This window comes from Delphinapterus leucas, chromosome 7 (genome assembly GCF_059928025.1).
Source record: "Delphinapterus leucas isolate spDelLeu-1000000601 "Yukka" chromosome 7, BTC_Dleu_Yukka2, whole genome shotgun sequence".
Classification (NCBI taxonomy): domain Eukaryota; kingdom Metazoa; phylum Chordata; class Mammalia; order Artiodactyla; family Monodontidae; genus Delphinapterus; species Delphinapterus leucas.
Genome location: NC_143135.1, coordinates 101,204,815 through 101,219,708, shown reverse-complemented (window position 1 = coordinate 101,219,708; position 14,894 = coordinate 101,204,815). Strand labels below are relative to the sequence as shown.

The window sequence follows — 14,894 nt, the reverse complement described above, 5'->3', positions numbered from 1 at the left end:
GCCTCGGTTAACAGCGAGGTAGCTGGATTTCGGGAGAGGTGTTCTAAACGTTCCGTTCACCTCAGGGGAATCTTCCCTTCCCTGCTCCGGCGGCTGTGGGGCTGGGAGACATCGGGGAGGGCGGCTCTCAGAGCCGGGTTGGAGCCACTTCCCCCGGTCCCGCCTCTTTCCTCCTGACGGTTGCCCTGGAGTCTGATACGCGCAGGTTCCGTATAAAGACCGGACGCGCATCCGCAGGGTCCTTCCCGTGGTTTCCGAGGCTCTCTGATTTGACCCGTTGCTGTGTCTCCAACCCTTGCCAAAGTGACTGTCAAACTGCTCCCACCACTCCAACTTCCTTGGGTGAACGAGGCCTCGCTTGTGGTTTTCCTCTGGAATGCTCCCGTCTGCTCCCTTCGCATAATCTTACCCTTAAATTTGTTTTGTCTTAACAGCGCAGTGTCCTCATCACTGCCCTGCAAACTAACTAAAGCAACTTGTCCCCCTCGTCCTGAGCGTTCCGTACCCCACCTCACAACAAATAGGAAGGTGACAAATTTAATTTACACTATTGGATTCAGTGAGAGGGAGAAAATAATCCGTAATCTTTTCCTCCAAACTTCATATTACCTCTTACTCTTACCCCTTTGTCCTAGGGCCTTTGCACTACCTCTAAGGCACTTTGGATTTGTTGGGGGAAAGAAGAAGGAATAAACAAAGGAGAAGAAGACAGAAGTAGTTTGTGAAGGTTTGAATGACCCGACCCCTAGATCTCCAGTGTCTTAACACGACTTTAGTGCACACATTCTTTTCTCATGAACAAATATCCCACGTTTAGGTTTCGTCATTTCATAGCTGCATGTCTTTTTCAGTGGCATTGAATTTGTCTTAGAAACAAGAGCGGACAGAGAGTCATTTTTCTTACCTGCTGCTTTGCTCATTCAGCAAACTCCTTACACTCACACCCCCATTAGTTTCTTGTTCTCCTTTATGTTAAAATTTTATCTTTGAAACCCTTTAATCAATAACTTGAAGGATCTATCTTCCGTCATCTTTCAAGTGGTATCTTGTGTTCAACTCAATCCAAGTTTTTTGGTGGACCACTTCATCCTCCAGCTTTATCTAGATCTGATTTGATAATCCTCGTGGTTCCTTGAAATCCACTGAACTCAGGTCAAGAAAACTTAACCAGGGCCATTTAAACTACAGTATATGGAAGAAAATCCTATTCCTGCAAACCAAACTGCATCTTTTAAAAAATATATATTAAGGAAAATTTCAAACATATGGAAAAAATGAAGCTCCGTGAACTCAATGCCAGCCCCAACAATTATTAACTCCTGGCCAATCTCGCTGCTCCCATATCACTATCTACATAACTCCTCTTGCGTTTCTTTGAAGCAAATAGCAGGCATCTGAAAGCTATAAATATATCAGTATGATTTCTAAAAACATAAAGGACTTTTAAAAAGCGTAACCACAATATTATTATTACAGCTAAAATATTTAATACATTTCCTTAATATCATCAAATATCCAGTTTAATTTTCTGCTTGCCTCGTAATTTTTTTTTTTCTCTCTACTGTGCTTGTTTAACCCAGGACCCAGTCCACTTCACACGTTGTGATTGGTTGACACGTCTTTCAAGCTTCTCTTATTCTACAAGTTCCACCTCCATATTTTTCCCTTGCGATTTGCTTGTTGAAGGAACCAGGTTGTTCAACAACCTGTTGAAGGAACCAGGTTGTTCTGTGAAGTTTCCCATAATCTGAATTTTGCTGATTGTGTCTAAGTGACATAGTTTAACATGGTTTCCTTACCTTTCGGTAGTAATGCATCCTTTCCCAGATGCTTTCCCTGATTCGGCCTAGCTAGTTTAATTAACGCATCAGCATCTTTATGCATTCGAATATTGCTTTCAACTGGTTATATCCTCATGTTTAAGTTAATCACTCCTTTATGATATCTTTGCTTACCTCACCCCTTTGTTGACATTTTCAAACTCCTTCAACTGTAGACCTCTCATCTTTTACTTGCATGTGTGTGGATGGTAGTTTAAGGAGTAGGTGAGAATGAGATCTTCCAGGAGAGTACAGAGTGAAAAGAGAAGGCAGCCTGCTCTCTTCTGGAAACTCTCATTTGTTGAACTCTGGGAGACTACCCTGTCCTGCTTCTGCTCCTGCCTCTCCTCTACCTTTTAATTGTTGCTGGTCCCCAAGGATTGGTCCTTTTTTTTTTTTTTCCTCCCTTGGAGAGCTTAATAGTTTTTTTTGTTTCCACTATTCATTTTATGTGAGATAATTTCAAAATCTGTAATTTCAATCCTTATTCTTTCCTGAGTTTCTGAAATCTATCTTATCTGCATATTAGAATTTCTACGTGAATTTCTTTTCATCTTTGCAAATGCAGCATATCTGAAATATTACTCATCTTTACCCTCTGGTTTCACCCTTGTGATTTCCAAGGGTGAATGGTATTATCATTTCCCCGTCCTGTCACCCCTTAAGAGATGATTTTTTTTTTTTTTTTTTTTGCGGTACGCGGGCCTCTCACTGCCGTGGCCTCTCGCGTTGCAGAGCACAGCCTCCCGACGCGCCGGCTCAGCGGCCATGGCTCACGGGCCCAGCCGCTCTGCGGCATGTGGGATCTTCCCTAACCGGAGCACGAACCCGTGTCCCCTGCATCGGCAGGCAGACTCTCAACCACTGTGCCATCAGGGAAGCCCAAGAGATGATCATTTTTTACTCTTTCTCATCTCCATATATCTCATTAAGTTCTGTCATTTGTTCCCTTGTAAAGTCTCATCTCTCTTCCTTCCAGTTCCTTTTTTACCACTAATCATTAGTTCAGCCCTATTATTTTGTTCTTGGATTCTTTCAGGCACATTTAATAATATTGAAGGATACGGCATAGTAGCTAAGACTGTAGGCTCTGGGTCATATTATCTGGGCTCAAATTCTGACTCCTCCAATGCCTAGATATGTGACCTGGGCAAGTTATGTAGCCCCTCTTTGATTCTATTTTCTCATTTTAAAAATGGAGGTGATAATTCGACTTCCTTTGTATGTTTTCTGTGAGAATTAAATGAGAAAAAGTACGTTAGCATAGTGTCTATGAAATAATAACTCACTGCATTATAAATATTGTATAGTATTCTTTAGTCTTTATAATATTCTTTATTCTGTTCTTACGAGAAGAATAGCTCTCTGCCTTCCCTTTTATCTCTCTTGGCTCTGTTCATCCTATACATCATTGCCAGAGGAGTCGTCCTAAAACATTAATCAAGTTATTCTGCTAAAGCACCTGCAGTGGTCTCTCTTTGCCAGAGTAAATTCATTCTTCTTGGGGCCCTGCATGATCTGGACCCAGCCTGCCTTTTCAGCCTCATTTCCCAGGTCCCCTCTACTCAAGCTTCCCATTGTAGTCAGTCTTGTTTCTTCACTGTCCTCAAAGCCGCTTGGTTTATTTAACTTTGGATCCCTTCCTTATCTAGATTCCCCTCTTATCTCCTTTCAAATCCTATGCCTCTTGAAAGCTCATCTCCAGTTTACCCCTCCCACCAAGCCATGCCTGATTACCCTCAGCCATTGGAATTTGACCCTTTTTGAAATTCCTATAGCACTTACCTTTATTTCTTATTTAACTTCTAAAATACCTAGACTGAGACTGTTAATATTCTGTTTAGTTTAATCTTATCTCTTCATCCCAAGCTGCTCATTCCTTTCCAGTCTTACTTTCTGATACTTCATAATGTGAGCCCTTCACCAGTCTACTCACTAAGCATCCATATGTCAGCAATGATTATTATTATAACTATGGTGATGATGTACACTTCTACCATTGTCCATACAGGGCCTTCTCTGCTCATCTCTCTCTCTTCTTTTTTAGCAGTCACAAAGGCAATGGTTGTAAACGCAACAGCAAGGGTCAGGAATCAGGAGACCAGAGTTCTCTTCCCAGTAATTTGCCAGCATAATTTGGACAGGTTAGTTTCTCTGTGTTTTTCTTCTCACCTGTTAAATGGAGTTACATTAGATATTATGTTAATTGCTTTCATTTCTAAAATGCTTTCATTTTAAATCTGTTTAAGGGCCAACTCAAGTATGTTACTCCCAATCATTCTTATTTATGTCTTAAGCACTGATACTCATATCTTGCTTTTTATTCTTATTACTTCTCCAAGTGTGTATTTCTTTTCCTCCCAAGACGATCAAGCTCTTTGAGGGCAGGTATATGTCTCATATTTGCTGTTACTTGCCACCACTATCAAAGCTCTGTGTGTAATGGGATTCAGTGTGGTTGGATTAAATTTTAAATTAAATGTCCTGCCATTAAGTCAGAACATTTAATTACTTCCTTTCACTCAGGAGCAAAACTCCTGTCCTGAAATTCCTAATAATCAGTGAGATGCCCCAGCTGGGAGGGGCAGATGCTATATGAGTTGAGATGGAATGAAATATGGTGATGTTGTAAATCAGAGTTTCTCAACTTCAGCACCGTTGATATTCTGAGCTAGATAATATTTTGTTTGGGAGGACTGTTCTGTACATTGTAGGATGTGGAGCAGTATCCCTGACCTCTACACTTCAGATGCAGTAGCATCCCAATAATGACAATCACAAATGTGTCCAGATATCACCCAATGCCAACCGTGGGGGCAAAACCATCCCCAACTGAGAACCACCTCTTACAAATGAAAGTCTTAGACAGGACATGCCAGATGGTGAACAAGGTTTTCTTTACACCATGTTTCTTTGTATCTGCTGTACTTCTTACAGATGTTTACATTTTTAGAAATAAAAGAATTAAGAACCGAGTAGAGTTTGTTGTGTGCAGAAGGGAAAATATCGGAAAATTTCTGTGCCCACAGTCCAAGGAGAAGTAGCAGAGTAAAGCCAGCATTTAGGTGGCTTCATAGAAAGTAGTTTCAACCTGAGGCTCAGAGAGAAAAGGACCCTGAATTCTCAGAGCCTTAGGAGGTTGTGAGAAGGAATTTTAATTTTGGAATGAAGAAAGAAAGTAAGATACCTAGGAGAATAATTGGCCCAAGGGTTGACCTAGAGTAGGACTGAAAGAAAGAAACAGGGGAACCCTGGGGAGGAAAGAAACCCTTTGATGCCTTAATGTCGCAGTTATCCGGAGGTTTTGATATAGCAGTCTATATGTATACAAGATTGCTTTAAGTTGCTAGTCTCTTAATTTCACATGCATTTCCAATGTCCTGCATTTGTGCTCTCCTCTTGATTTCCTGCCTTTACTATATGTTTTCCTTTACTGGTAAGCTTTCCCATCTGTAATTTTCTTGTTTCTAGTTGTGGGCTTTTCTTTTCTGCCTAGAGAAGTTCCTTCAGTGTTTGTTGTAAAGCTGGTCTTGTGGTGCTGAATTGTCTTAGCGTTTGCTTGCCTGTAAAGCTTGTGATTTCTCCGTTGAATCTGAACAAGCATATTGGTTGTAGGTTTTATGTTCCTACTATAACCAATTTTTTGAGGATTTTTATCACGAAAGGATGTTATATTTTGTCAAATGCTTTTTCTGCATCTATTGAGATGATCATATAATTTTTATCTTTCATTCTATTAATGTGGTGTATCACATTTATTGATGTGCATTGGTTGAACCATACTTGCATCCCAGAGATAAATCCTATTTGGTCACAATGTATAATCCTTTCAATATGTTGTTGAGTTCAGTTTGCTAATATTTTGTTGAGAATTTCTGCCTCTATATTTATCAGAGATATTGGTCTCTAGTTTTCCTTCCTTGTAGTGTCCTTATCTGGCTTTGGTATCAGGGTAGTGCTGGTCTTGTAAAATGAATTTGGAAATGTTCCTTCCTCCTTAATTTTTGGGAGGCCTTTGAGAAGGATTGGCATTAATTCTTCTTTTAATGTATGGTAGAATTTGCCAGTGAAGCCATCTGGTCCTTCAGTTTTCTGTGTTGGGAGGTTTTTGATTGCTGAATCAGTCTCCTTAATTATTATTGGTCTGTTCAGATTATCTATTTCTTCCTGATTCAGTCTTCATAGGTTTTATGTTTCTAGGAATTGATCCATTTCTTCTAGGTTAACCAACTGATTGGCCTGTAATTGTTCTTAGTAGTCTCATATGATCCTTATTATTTCCAAGTTATCATTTGTAGTGTCTCCTCTTTCATTTCTGATTTTATTATTTGAATCTCTTTTTTTTTTTTAGTCCAGCTAATGGTTTGTCAATTTTGTTTATCTTTTCAAAAAAAACAGATCTTAGTTTTGTTTATTTAAAAAAATTTTTGGTCTCTATTGCATTTATTTTCACTCCAATTTTTGTGATTTCTTTGCTTCTGCTAACTTTGGGCTTAGTTAGTTCTTCTTTTTCTAGTTCCTTGAAGTGTAAATTTAGGTTGTTTATTTGAGATCTTTCTATATTCTTAATATATGCATTTATCACTATAAATTTGCCTCTTAGAACTGCTTTTGCAGTACCCCATAAATTTTAGTATGTTGTGATTCCATTTTTATTTGCCTCAAGATACTATTTGATTTCTCATTTGATTTCTTTTTTGAGTCATTGCTTGTTCTGGAGTGTGTTGTTTAATTTCCACATGTTTGTAGATTTTCCAGTTTCCTCTTTTACTCTTTATTTCTAGGTTCATACCATTGTGGTCAGAAAAAAATACTTGGTATCATTTCAATCTTTAAGAATTCCCTAAGCCTTGTTTTGTGTCCAGATGATCTATCTGGATCATCTATCTGTATGATCTGTCTACTGCTGAAAGTAGGATACTGAAGTTCCCTACTAGTATTGTATCATAGTCTATTTCTCTTTTACTCTGCTAGTATTGTCTTAATACATTTATGTACTTCATGAAGTTGGGTTTGTATATATTTATCATCATCATATCTTCTTGGTGAATTGGCCCCTTTATCATTATATATTGACCTTCTTTGTCTCTTGTTACTGTTTCTTGGCCTAAAGCCTAATTTTTGTGATATAAGTATAGCTACCCCTGCTTTCTTTTGGTTTCCTCTTGCATGGATTACCTTTTTTCATCTCTTCACTTTGAGCCTATATGTGTCCTTAACACATTTTTGACTGGAGACATATTATAGCCACAAGCATTCGTTTCTGCAAAAATCTCCCAGTCAATAATGTGTTAAAACTGAAGTCAGTCTCTTGTAGGCAGCACATGGTTTGGTCTTGTTGTTTTATCCTTCCAGCCACTCTGTGCCTTTTGATTGGTGAATTCAATCCACTTACATTTAGAGTTATTATTGATATGTAAGGACTTACTAATGCCATCTTATTAATTGTTTTCTGGTTTTTTTGTATTTATATTGTTTCTTTTTCCTGTTGTTTCTGCCTACCTTTGTAAATTGGTGTTTTCCATGATGGTTTGCTGTTTCCCCTTTCTTTATCTTTTGTGACCCTACTCAAGGGTTTTGTTTTGTGGTTACCATGAGTCTTCCCCCCGCCCCCCAGTTTTATTGAGAAATAATTAACATACATCACTATATAAGTTTAAGGGGTACATCATGATGGTTTGGTTTACATATATTGTGAAATGATCATCATAATAGGTTTAGTTAACATCCTTTATCTCATAGAGATACAATAAAAAGAAAAAAAGTCTCCTTGTGATGAGAGCTCTTAGCAACTTTCTTATAACTGGAAGTTTGTACATTTTGACTATCTTTTTCCAATTTCCCCTCCACTATGAGTGTTATATAAGACATCTCATAGGTAAAACAATCTAGTTCAACCTGATAGCAACTTAATTTTGATTGTCTACAAAACTTCACTCTTTTACTTCATCTTTTTTATATCTTGAGGTCATTAGTTAACTCTTTTTATATTGTGTATTTATTAACAAATTATAGTAGCTAAATTATATTTAATGCTTTTTCCTTTGACCTTTGTAGTATAGTTAAGTGGTTAACAAACCATGCTATTAGAGTTTTCTAAGTTTGACTGTATATTTACCTGTACCAGTGTCTTATATATTTTCATATGTCTTCATGTCATTAATTAACATCTTTTTATTTCACCTTGTATAACTCCTTTCAGCATTTCTTGCAAGGCAGGTCTAGTGGTGATGAATTCCCTCAGCTTTTGTTTGTCTAGGAAAGCTGTAAGATTTTTATGTTCTGTATACAAGTTCTACTTAGGATATCAGTATTGCAAATATCTTCTCCAAGTCGTTAACTTGTCTTTTCACTCTCTTACTGATACATTTTGATGAACCGCCATTGTTAATTTCAATGAAGTCTAACTTATCAATGTTTAAAAATGGTTTTGTTGTTCAGGTGATGTTTAAGTAACCTTTTGCCTATTCCAAAGTTACAACTACATGCTGTGCTTTCTTCTAGAAGTTTTATTGTTATACTTTTCACTTTAAACCTACAATCCAGTTTGAATTTGTTTTTTGTGTATGTTGTGAGGTAGAGGTAATGTGTAGAAAAATTTAACTAAGTAGAGAACCCAGAATTAGTGTTAAGTGCTAATGGAAATTCAGCATATTATGAAAGAGGCATCTCAAATTAGTTGAGAAAAATGTTAACTTTAAAATAAATATTTCTGGTACCCTGAGATAACCATAATTCAAAAAGATACATGTACCACAATGTTCATTGCAGCACTATTTACAATAGCCAGGACATGGAAGCAACCTAAGTGCCCATCAACAGATGAATGGATAAACAAGATGTGGCACATATATAGAATGGAATATTACTCAGCCATAAAAAGGAATGAAATTGAGTTATTTGTAGTAAGGTGGAAGGACCTAGAGTCAGTGATACAGAGTGAAGTAAGTCAGAAAGAGAAAAACAAATACCGTATGCTAACGCATATATATATATGTATATATATATAATCTAGGAAAATGGTACTGATGAACCTAGTGGTAGGGCAGGAATAAAGATGTAGATGTAGAGAACAGACTTGAGGACACAGTGGGGGAAGAGGAGGCTGGGATGTAGTGAGAGAGTAGCATGGACATATACACACTACCAAATGTAAAATAGATAGCTAGTGGGAAGCAGCCGCATAGCACAGGGAGATCAGCTCGGTGCTTTGTGATGACCTGGGTTGGGGGGGAGGCTCAAGAGAGAGAGGATATGGGGATATATGTATGCATATAGCTGATTCATGTTGTTCAGCAGAAACTAACAGAACATTGTAAAGCAATTTTACTCCAGTAAAGATATATTAAAAAATAAATAAAAGATAAATGTTGTTGGACTAATTGGCTAGTCATGTGGAAATAGATTAAATTGGATCAATTTCTTACAAGGGTAAATTCCAAATGGAGAATCAAAATGTTAATTTAAATCCATGAAAGTATTAGAAGGAAACATGGATGAATTATTATCTAACCTGGAGCATAAAAAGTGGCTGAATTCCATTAGTTATCAGTAAAGTGTAAGATAACTTTTACGATGAGTAGACTAGTTAAAATTTAAATGACTGGTAGGACTTCCCTGGCGGTCCAGCAGTTAGGACTCTGAGCTTCCACTGCAGGGGGTGAGGGTTCGATCCCTGGTCAGGGAACTAAGATCCCACATGCTGCGAGGTGCAGCCAAAAAGTAAAAAAACAAAACAATAAATGACTGATAATAATTGGTGATGGGAGTTATGTAGAGTAACTGGAATTCTCATACAGTACTGGTAGGACTATATATTGGTACCACCACTTTGGTAAACTATTTGGCTTTCTTTTAAAGTTATGCATATGCCTACCCTATGACTCATACATGTTACTTTTAATTACCTACCAAAGAGAAATGAGTGTGTATGTCCATCAAAACTCTTATATGAAAATGTTCATAGCAGCTTTATTCACAATAGCCCAAAGCTGGAAACAACTCAATGTCCATCAATAAGAGAATTGATCTAATAAATTGTAGTGTACGTATACAATGGGGAAAAAAAGAATAAACTTTTGATATAAGTGAAACATGCATGAATCTTAAAAATATTATGGTGAGTGATAGAAACCAGACTCAAGATAGTACTTTCTGTATAATTTCTTTTATAATAAGTTCAAGAACAGGCTGGGACTTCCCTGGTGGCACAGTGGTTAAGAATCCGCCTGCCAATGCAGGGGACATGGGTTCTAACCCTGGTCCAGGAAGATCGCACATGCCGTGGGGCAACTAAGCTCGTGTGCCACAACTACTGAGCCTGCGCTCTAGAGTCTGTGAGCCACAACTACTGAAGCCGTGCTCCTAGAGCCCATGCCCTGCAACAAGAGAAGCCACCGCAGTGAGAAACCCACGCACCGCAACAAAGAGTAGCCCCCACTCGCTGCAACTAGAGAAAAGCCCACGCGCAGCAATGAAGACCCAACGCAGCCAAAAAATAAGAACAGGTAAAATAAAATTAGTTCTATGGTGATAGAAGTTAGAATACTACTTTTGGGAGTGGATTGTTACCTGAAGAAACTTACTAAGGTGATAAAAATATTCTATGTTTTAAATGAGATGGTGGTTATATAGGTTTATACATTTTTCAAATCACATCAAACTGTATATTTAAAATATGTGCATTTTATTATATATGAATTATACTTCAATTAAGAGGATTATTATTCAACTCATAATGAATAACAGATCTTGTTAACAATAATCAATAGGGCTAAAATCTGTTAGATGAAAGATTGAAGGGAAACTTTAGATGGTATAGATAAGTCTGAGAACAAGCAAATTTATGTGATCAATCCTGACATCGTTAAAACTAGGAAAACATGTGCTTTCAGATATTTCCAAGGGTTGGGCCAGATTACCCTTTCTAAACTTCCAGGCCTATTTCATACTTGATATAATAAAGTATTGATTTTGAATTTTGAAGTAAGATTAGCTATTCAGTTTTAGAATAATCCCATCAAAAAAATTTTTTTAGTTAATATATTTGAATAGTGGAGGGTCCCATAGTAAGAAATGTCCTTTTCATAATCTCTTTGAAAAAAACACATGGTATGTTGGCACTGGAGTGAACGTTCTATGTCTGGTAGGGAGTAGAGGTTACCATTCCCAGTACACTAAACAAAATAGGTAAAAAACCAGAAAAGTCACGCTAAACAGATGGACAAGAAAAATTCCATCAACTTTACTGGCTGTTCAATTAAACACAATAAAGTTTAATTGGCCAGCTAAAGGCAATAGAGATGAATAAGACAAGGCACATGTTCTAGCTGTGATTTATAACATACTAGGGCAAATTAGACAAACAGAGAAATGATTCATTTTTGTGAAAGAGTGTCAAAAAAAAAAAGTACCCATAAAGTGACTTGGGTATTCAGAAGAGGGAGAATTTTTATAGTCATTGTGTTCATTGCCGGGGAGGTCAGAGTAGAGGTGGGTGGCAAAAGAGGAAAGGAATTGAGAAGACTAGAAGAGGAATAGGAAGAAATGAGAGTTGTAATATATCTTGAATGTACATCTTGACAGGCCTAGAAGTGGCTATGTGTGAACTGTGAATGTCACAGAGGCAGGAAATTCTTTATTTGCTGTTTCTTACATTGTATATGGAGACACCATGTAAATGCTAAGAAAATCATGACTGAGTGTGAGATGGACACTGTCCACGGGGGAAAATAACTTTTTGCCAATAGAGGAAAACCTTGAGTGTCCACCATCTGTTTTGTTGCTATTTCTGCCTAATTATAGCCATAATAAGAATTTCTAGTCCACCTCCACTATCTAAGATAATCACAAGGATCTAGAATGGTCTTGTTTTAAAGTTTTCTACTGGGCCTCTTGGGGGAGGCCTCTTGAAGTACAGAAATGCCAGACCCTGTAATGGGAGAAATCTGTTGTTCAGAATAATTATCCTCCGACTGAGGTAGGAACCAAGCTTGAGGCACCAGGAAGGATAACACTGAATTACAGAGAGAGCTGGGATCCTTCCAGGACAGACAGGGCAGAAGAGCAAGGGCGGGCAGACTGTGAAGGCAGAGAAACATCAATAACATTTTAAAGGGACAACTTTGGAGAAAAAATATTTTAGATTTTTGAAGTTACAATAATTGTCGTTGCAGCATGTATGAACATAAGTTCATCGTTGAGATCGTATGTCAATTCTCTGCAGAATCTCTGACACACCATATATGATAACTGGAGGGTGTTATCTGTAATAAGAAGAAATCATAGAAAATAAGCCAGTGATCTAAGTTCTTTAAAGACAAGTCAAACCTGGCACTAGTCCTGTCAGTAAAAATTTATTTAGGCATCCGAGGTAGGTCTGGGGTTGGCTTCCCATCTTGTACTTCCCAAGGGGACTCGGGCAGGGAGATGAAGAAATCACAGGTCCCCTGCAGGGGTTATTTGCCTAAGTTCCCTGGCAACCCTCAACTCTTTGTACAGATGCTTCTTCCTCGTGTCTCATTTCCCCAGGTCCTCTTCTGTCTGCATGCACAGGGACCCATGCCCAGGGGTATACGGCACTTTGGTTCCTCTCTTGAGTTGGCCTTAGTCTGAGATAGGAAATTGGTGGAGTACTCTCCTAAGAATTTTCTAGGAATCTCACAGCACCTCCTCTAACTTACCCTGGAAGATCTTTAAGATCATGCATGTCTCATGCTTCTTCTCAGCAGCACAGACACCGAAGCCCCTTCTACAGCGATCTGTCTGTGTGCGAAGGTGGCATGTTATGCATCTCAGGGGCGTCACTGCTGGAGAGCACAGAGCTGGTGTGAGGCCTGGGGAGGCAGGGACTTAGAAGAAGCTAGACCTATCCAGGCCTGGGGTGCAGGGTGTGGTACGCGGGTGGGTGAAGAGCTGGTGGCTGGGGTCCGGGAGTAAGCAGCTGGATCTCTCACCAACTCCACATCCCGGAGAAATGCCTCTGTGAGAGTTAAAGGTTTCTGGTCCCGACTTCAGCCCTTTTAACCTGGTGACTTTGAGCAAAGATTTAGCCTCTGGCTAAATGGCTTTCCGGCTTAAAAATGGTTCTGTTAATGCTGGCCTGGCTTACCTGGCAGCACTGTAGATAGACAAGAGTGATAATGAGGCTGAGAGCTTTAAACTTTTACCTGTGCTAGCATTACTACGATGGGATTTCTGAGATTGGCGGCTTACGTATTGTTAGGTGATATACTCTGTTTTTAACTTGGAACTGAATCTACGTGAAGGCCTCATGAATTATATCATAGTGCCACTTTTTGTGGTGCTGTGGGGTGAGCTGGTCAAAATACAGGTTTAATTAAAAAAGAAAAACACCTCTCCTGGGTGCACCTAAGTGAGAAAGTAACATTTATCGAGCATCTCATATGGGCCGTGTTCTCTTACTTTGTATCTGATTTAATCCTCACAAAGGCCTTGTAAGTAGGGTTTTCCCCATTTCTCAGGTGAGCAACCAGAGGTACAGAGAATTTAAGACAGTAATTGAAACATTTTTTAATCTGTCTGATTCCAGTGCATCCAGTATTTTCTTTCCTGCAATCACTTGTTGTAATATAAAAATCCCTGATAAGGGCATCAAAAGCCCTTGATAGCACAAAAGCCAGCTACAAAATTATTCATTGTAGGCTCAGCAGATGGGATAGAGATTTATAAATGGAAAGGATGTCCTGAGGAAAATCTCACTAGGAGTTTTGATTATGGGGAATGGTAGGGACAGAGTGGGGAGCACTATGATGGGGCAGCCACAGCGGCTTGAGCCCTTGGTGGGGAATGGCAGAATGTTGAAAAGGGCAGACAAGTTGGCATGGAGGCCCAGGAAGCATTCTGAAGGCTGTCTTCCCCTCCCGTATAAACGTGGTCAAGACTCAGCCCCGCATGGACGCCAACTACACATATGGAGTTCCATGGGGCTTCCCAGATCCTGTCTCTGGAGCCCACTCAAGTCTGTGACTCACCCGCAATGCAGCAGAAGACGGATGAGAGCAACAAGAAGTGTTTGTCCATCCTGACAGAGAAGTCTGTTATACAGGAAGAAAAGAAGCCAGGGTATGCAAGCACAGGTCTTTAGGCCACAAGAAGAAACCTTCCTCTTCATCATAGGGCAGGGATTATTCATGCCTAAGGGGAACCAATCACACAAGGTTTCCTCTGGGAGCTCAAGTTCATGCTCTCTCCACCCCATAGCAGAGAATGATAATTAATAAATGTTGGCGCTTACATGAAGTTAACTTTGTTTTTTATATACTGTTCATCATAGTAATTATTATTAATGCAGTTATGATATTATCATTCTTTGTTTTTCTTTTGTTTTTCTTCTTTGATATTATTCTTATCCCAGTTTCACAGAGGAGGAAACAGGCTTGGTGAGATCCAGCATCTTACCCAAGATCACATATCTAGTGACTTATAGCACCAGTACTCAGAGCAAGACTTTCTAGTTCCAGAAGCCATACTTTTAACCATCTTGATTGAATGCCTCTTGGAGATTTATTCATACATTCAACTAATATTTATTGAGAGCTTTTATGGACCAGGCACAATTTCATGTGTAAGAGCAGAGCAACGAATAAGTCAAAAAAAAGCTCACCTAGCTCCACACTTCATGGATGAGAAAACGAAGAGTGAAAGAGATGAAAAGGTGTATAATCTATGAGCAAGCTGGGCCTTCCACCTAGAATTTCTGATTCTCAGCCCAGAACTCTTTCACTTTACTAGAAATCTGTTCTCCAAGGCCAGGGACTGTTTACTTTGTAGGGCTGTGAAATCATCTCTAGAATTATCACATGGCTTGATCTTTAGGAAATTTATATTGTGAATCTGGCCAGTTTTGCCCATGCTTTAGGTATCTGTCTCTACAAAAGTTAACTCAGGTAAGGTTCACCATGGGTAAACCACTGGAAAATTATGACCAATTCTGGCACTGTCAGTCTCTGAAACCCATCAGTGAGCTTATGGTACTTTGGCTAGAGGCAATAGGAATCTTCTCTCATGAGTTCATTTTAACGACATGTTCTTTAGTTGTAGGAACAATATGTT

General features: G+C 38.9%; 1 protein-coding gene across 1 annotated transcript; it reads right to left on the bottom strand.

The window, feature by feature from the left end:
• Positions 1–11,777: 11,777 nt before the first annotated feature.
• Positions 11,778–13,862, bottom strand: LOC111165510 (prostate and testis expressed protein 3-like). Its single transcript, XM_089915897.1, is given in 4 exon segments — positions 11,778–12,011; positions 12,014–12,085; positions 12,503–12,655; positions 13,814–13,862. Coding segments are annotated over 4 exon segments (366 nt in total). The 3' UTR covers positions 11,778–11,919.
• Between the last annotated feature and the right edge of the window lie 1,032 nt (positions 13,863–14,894).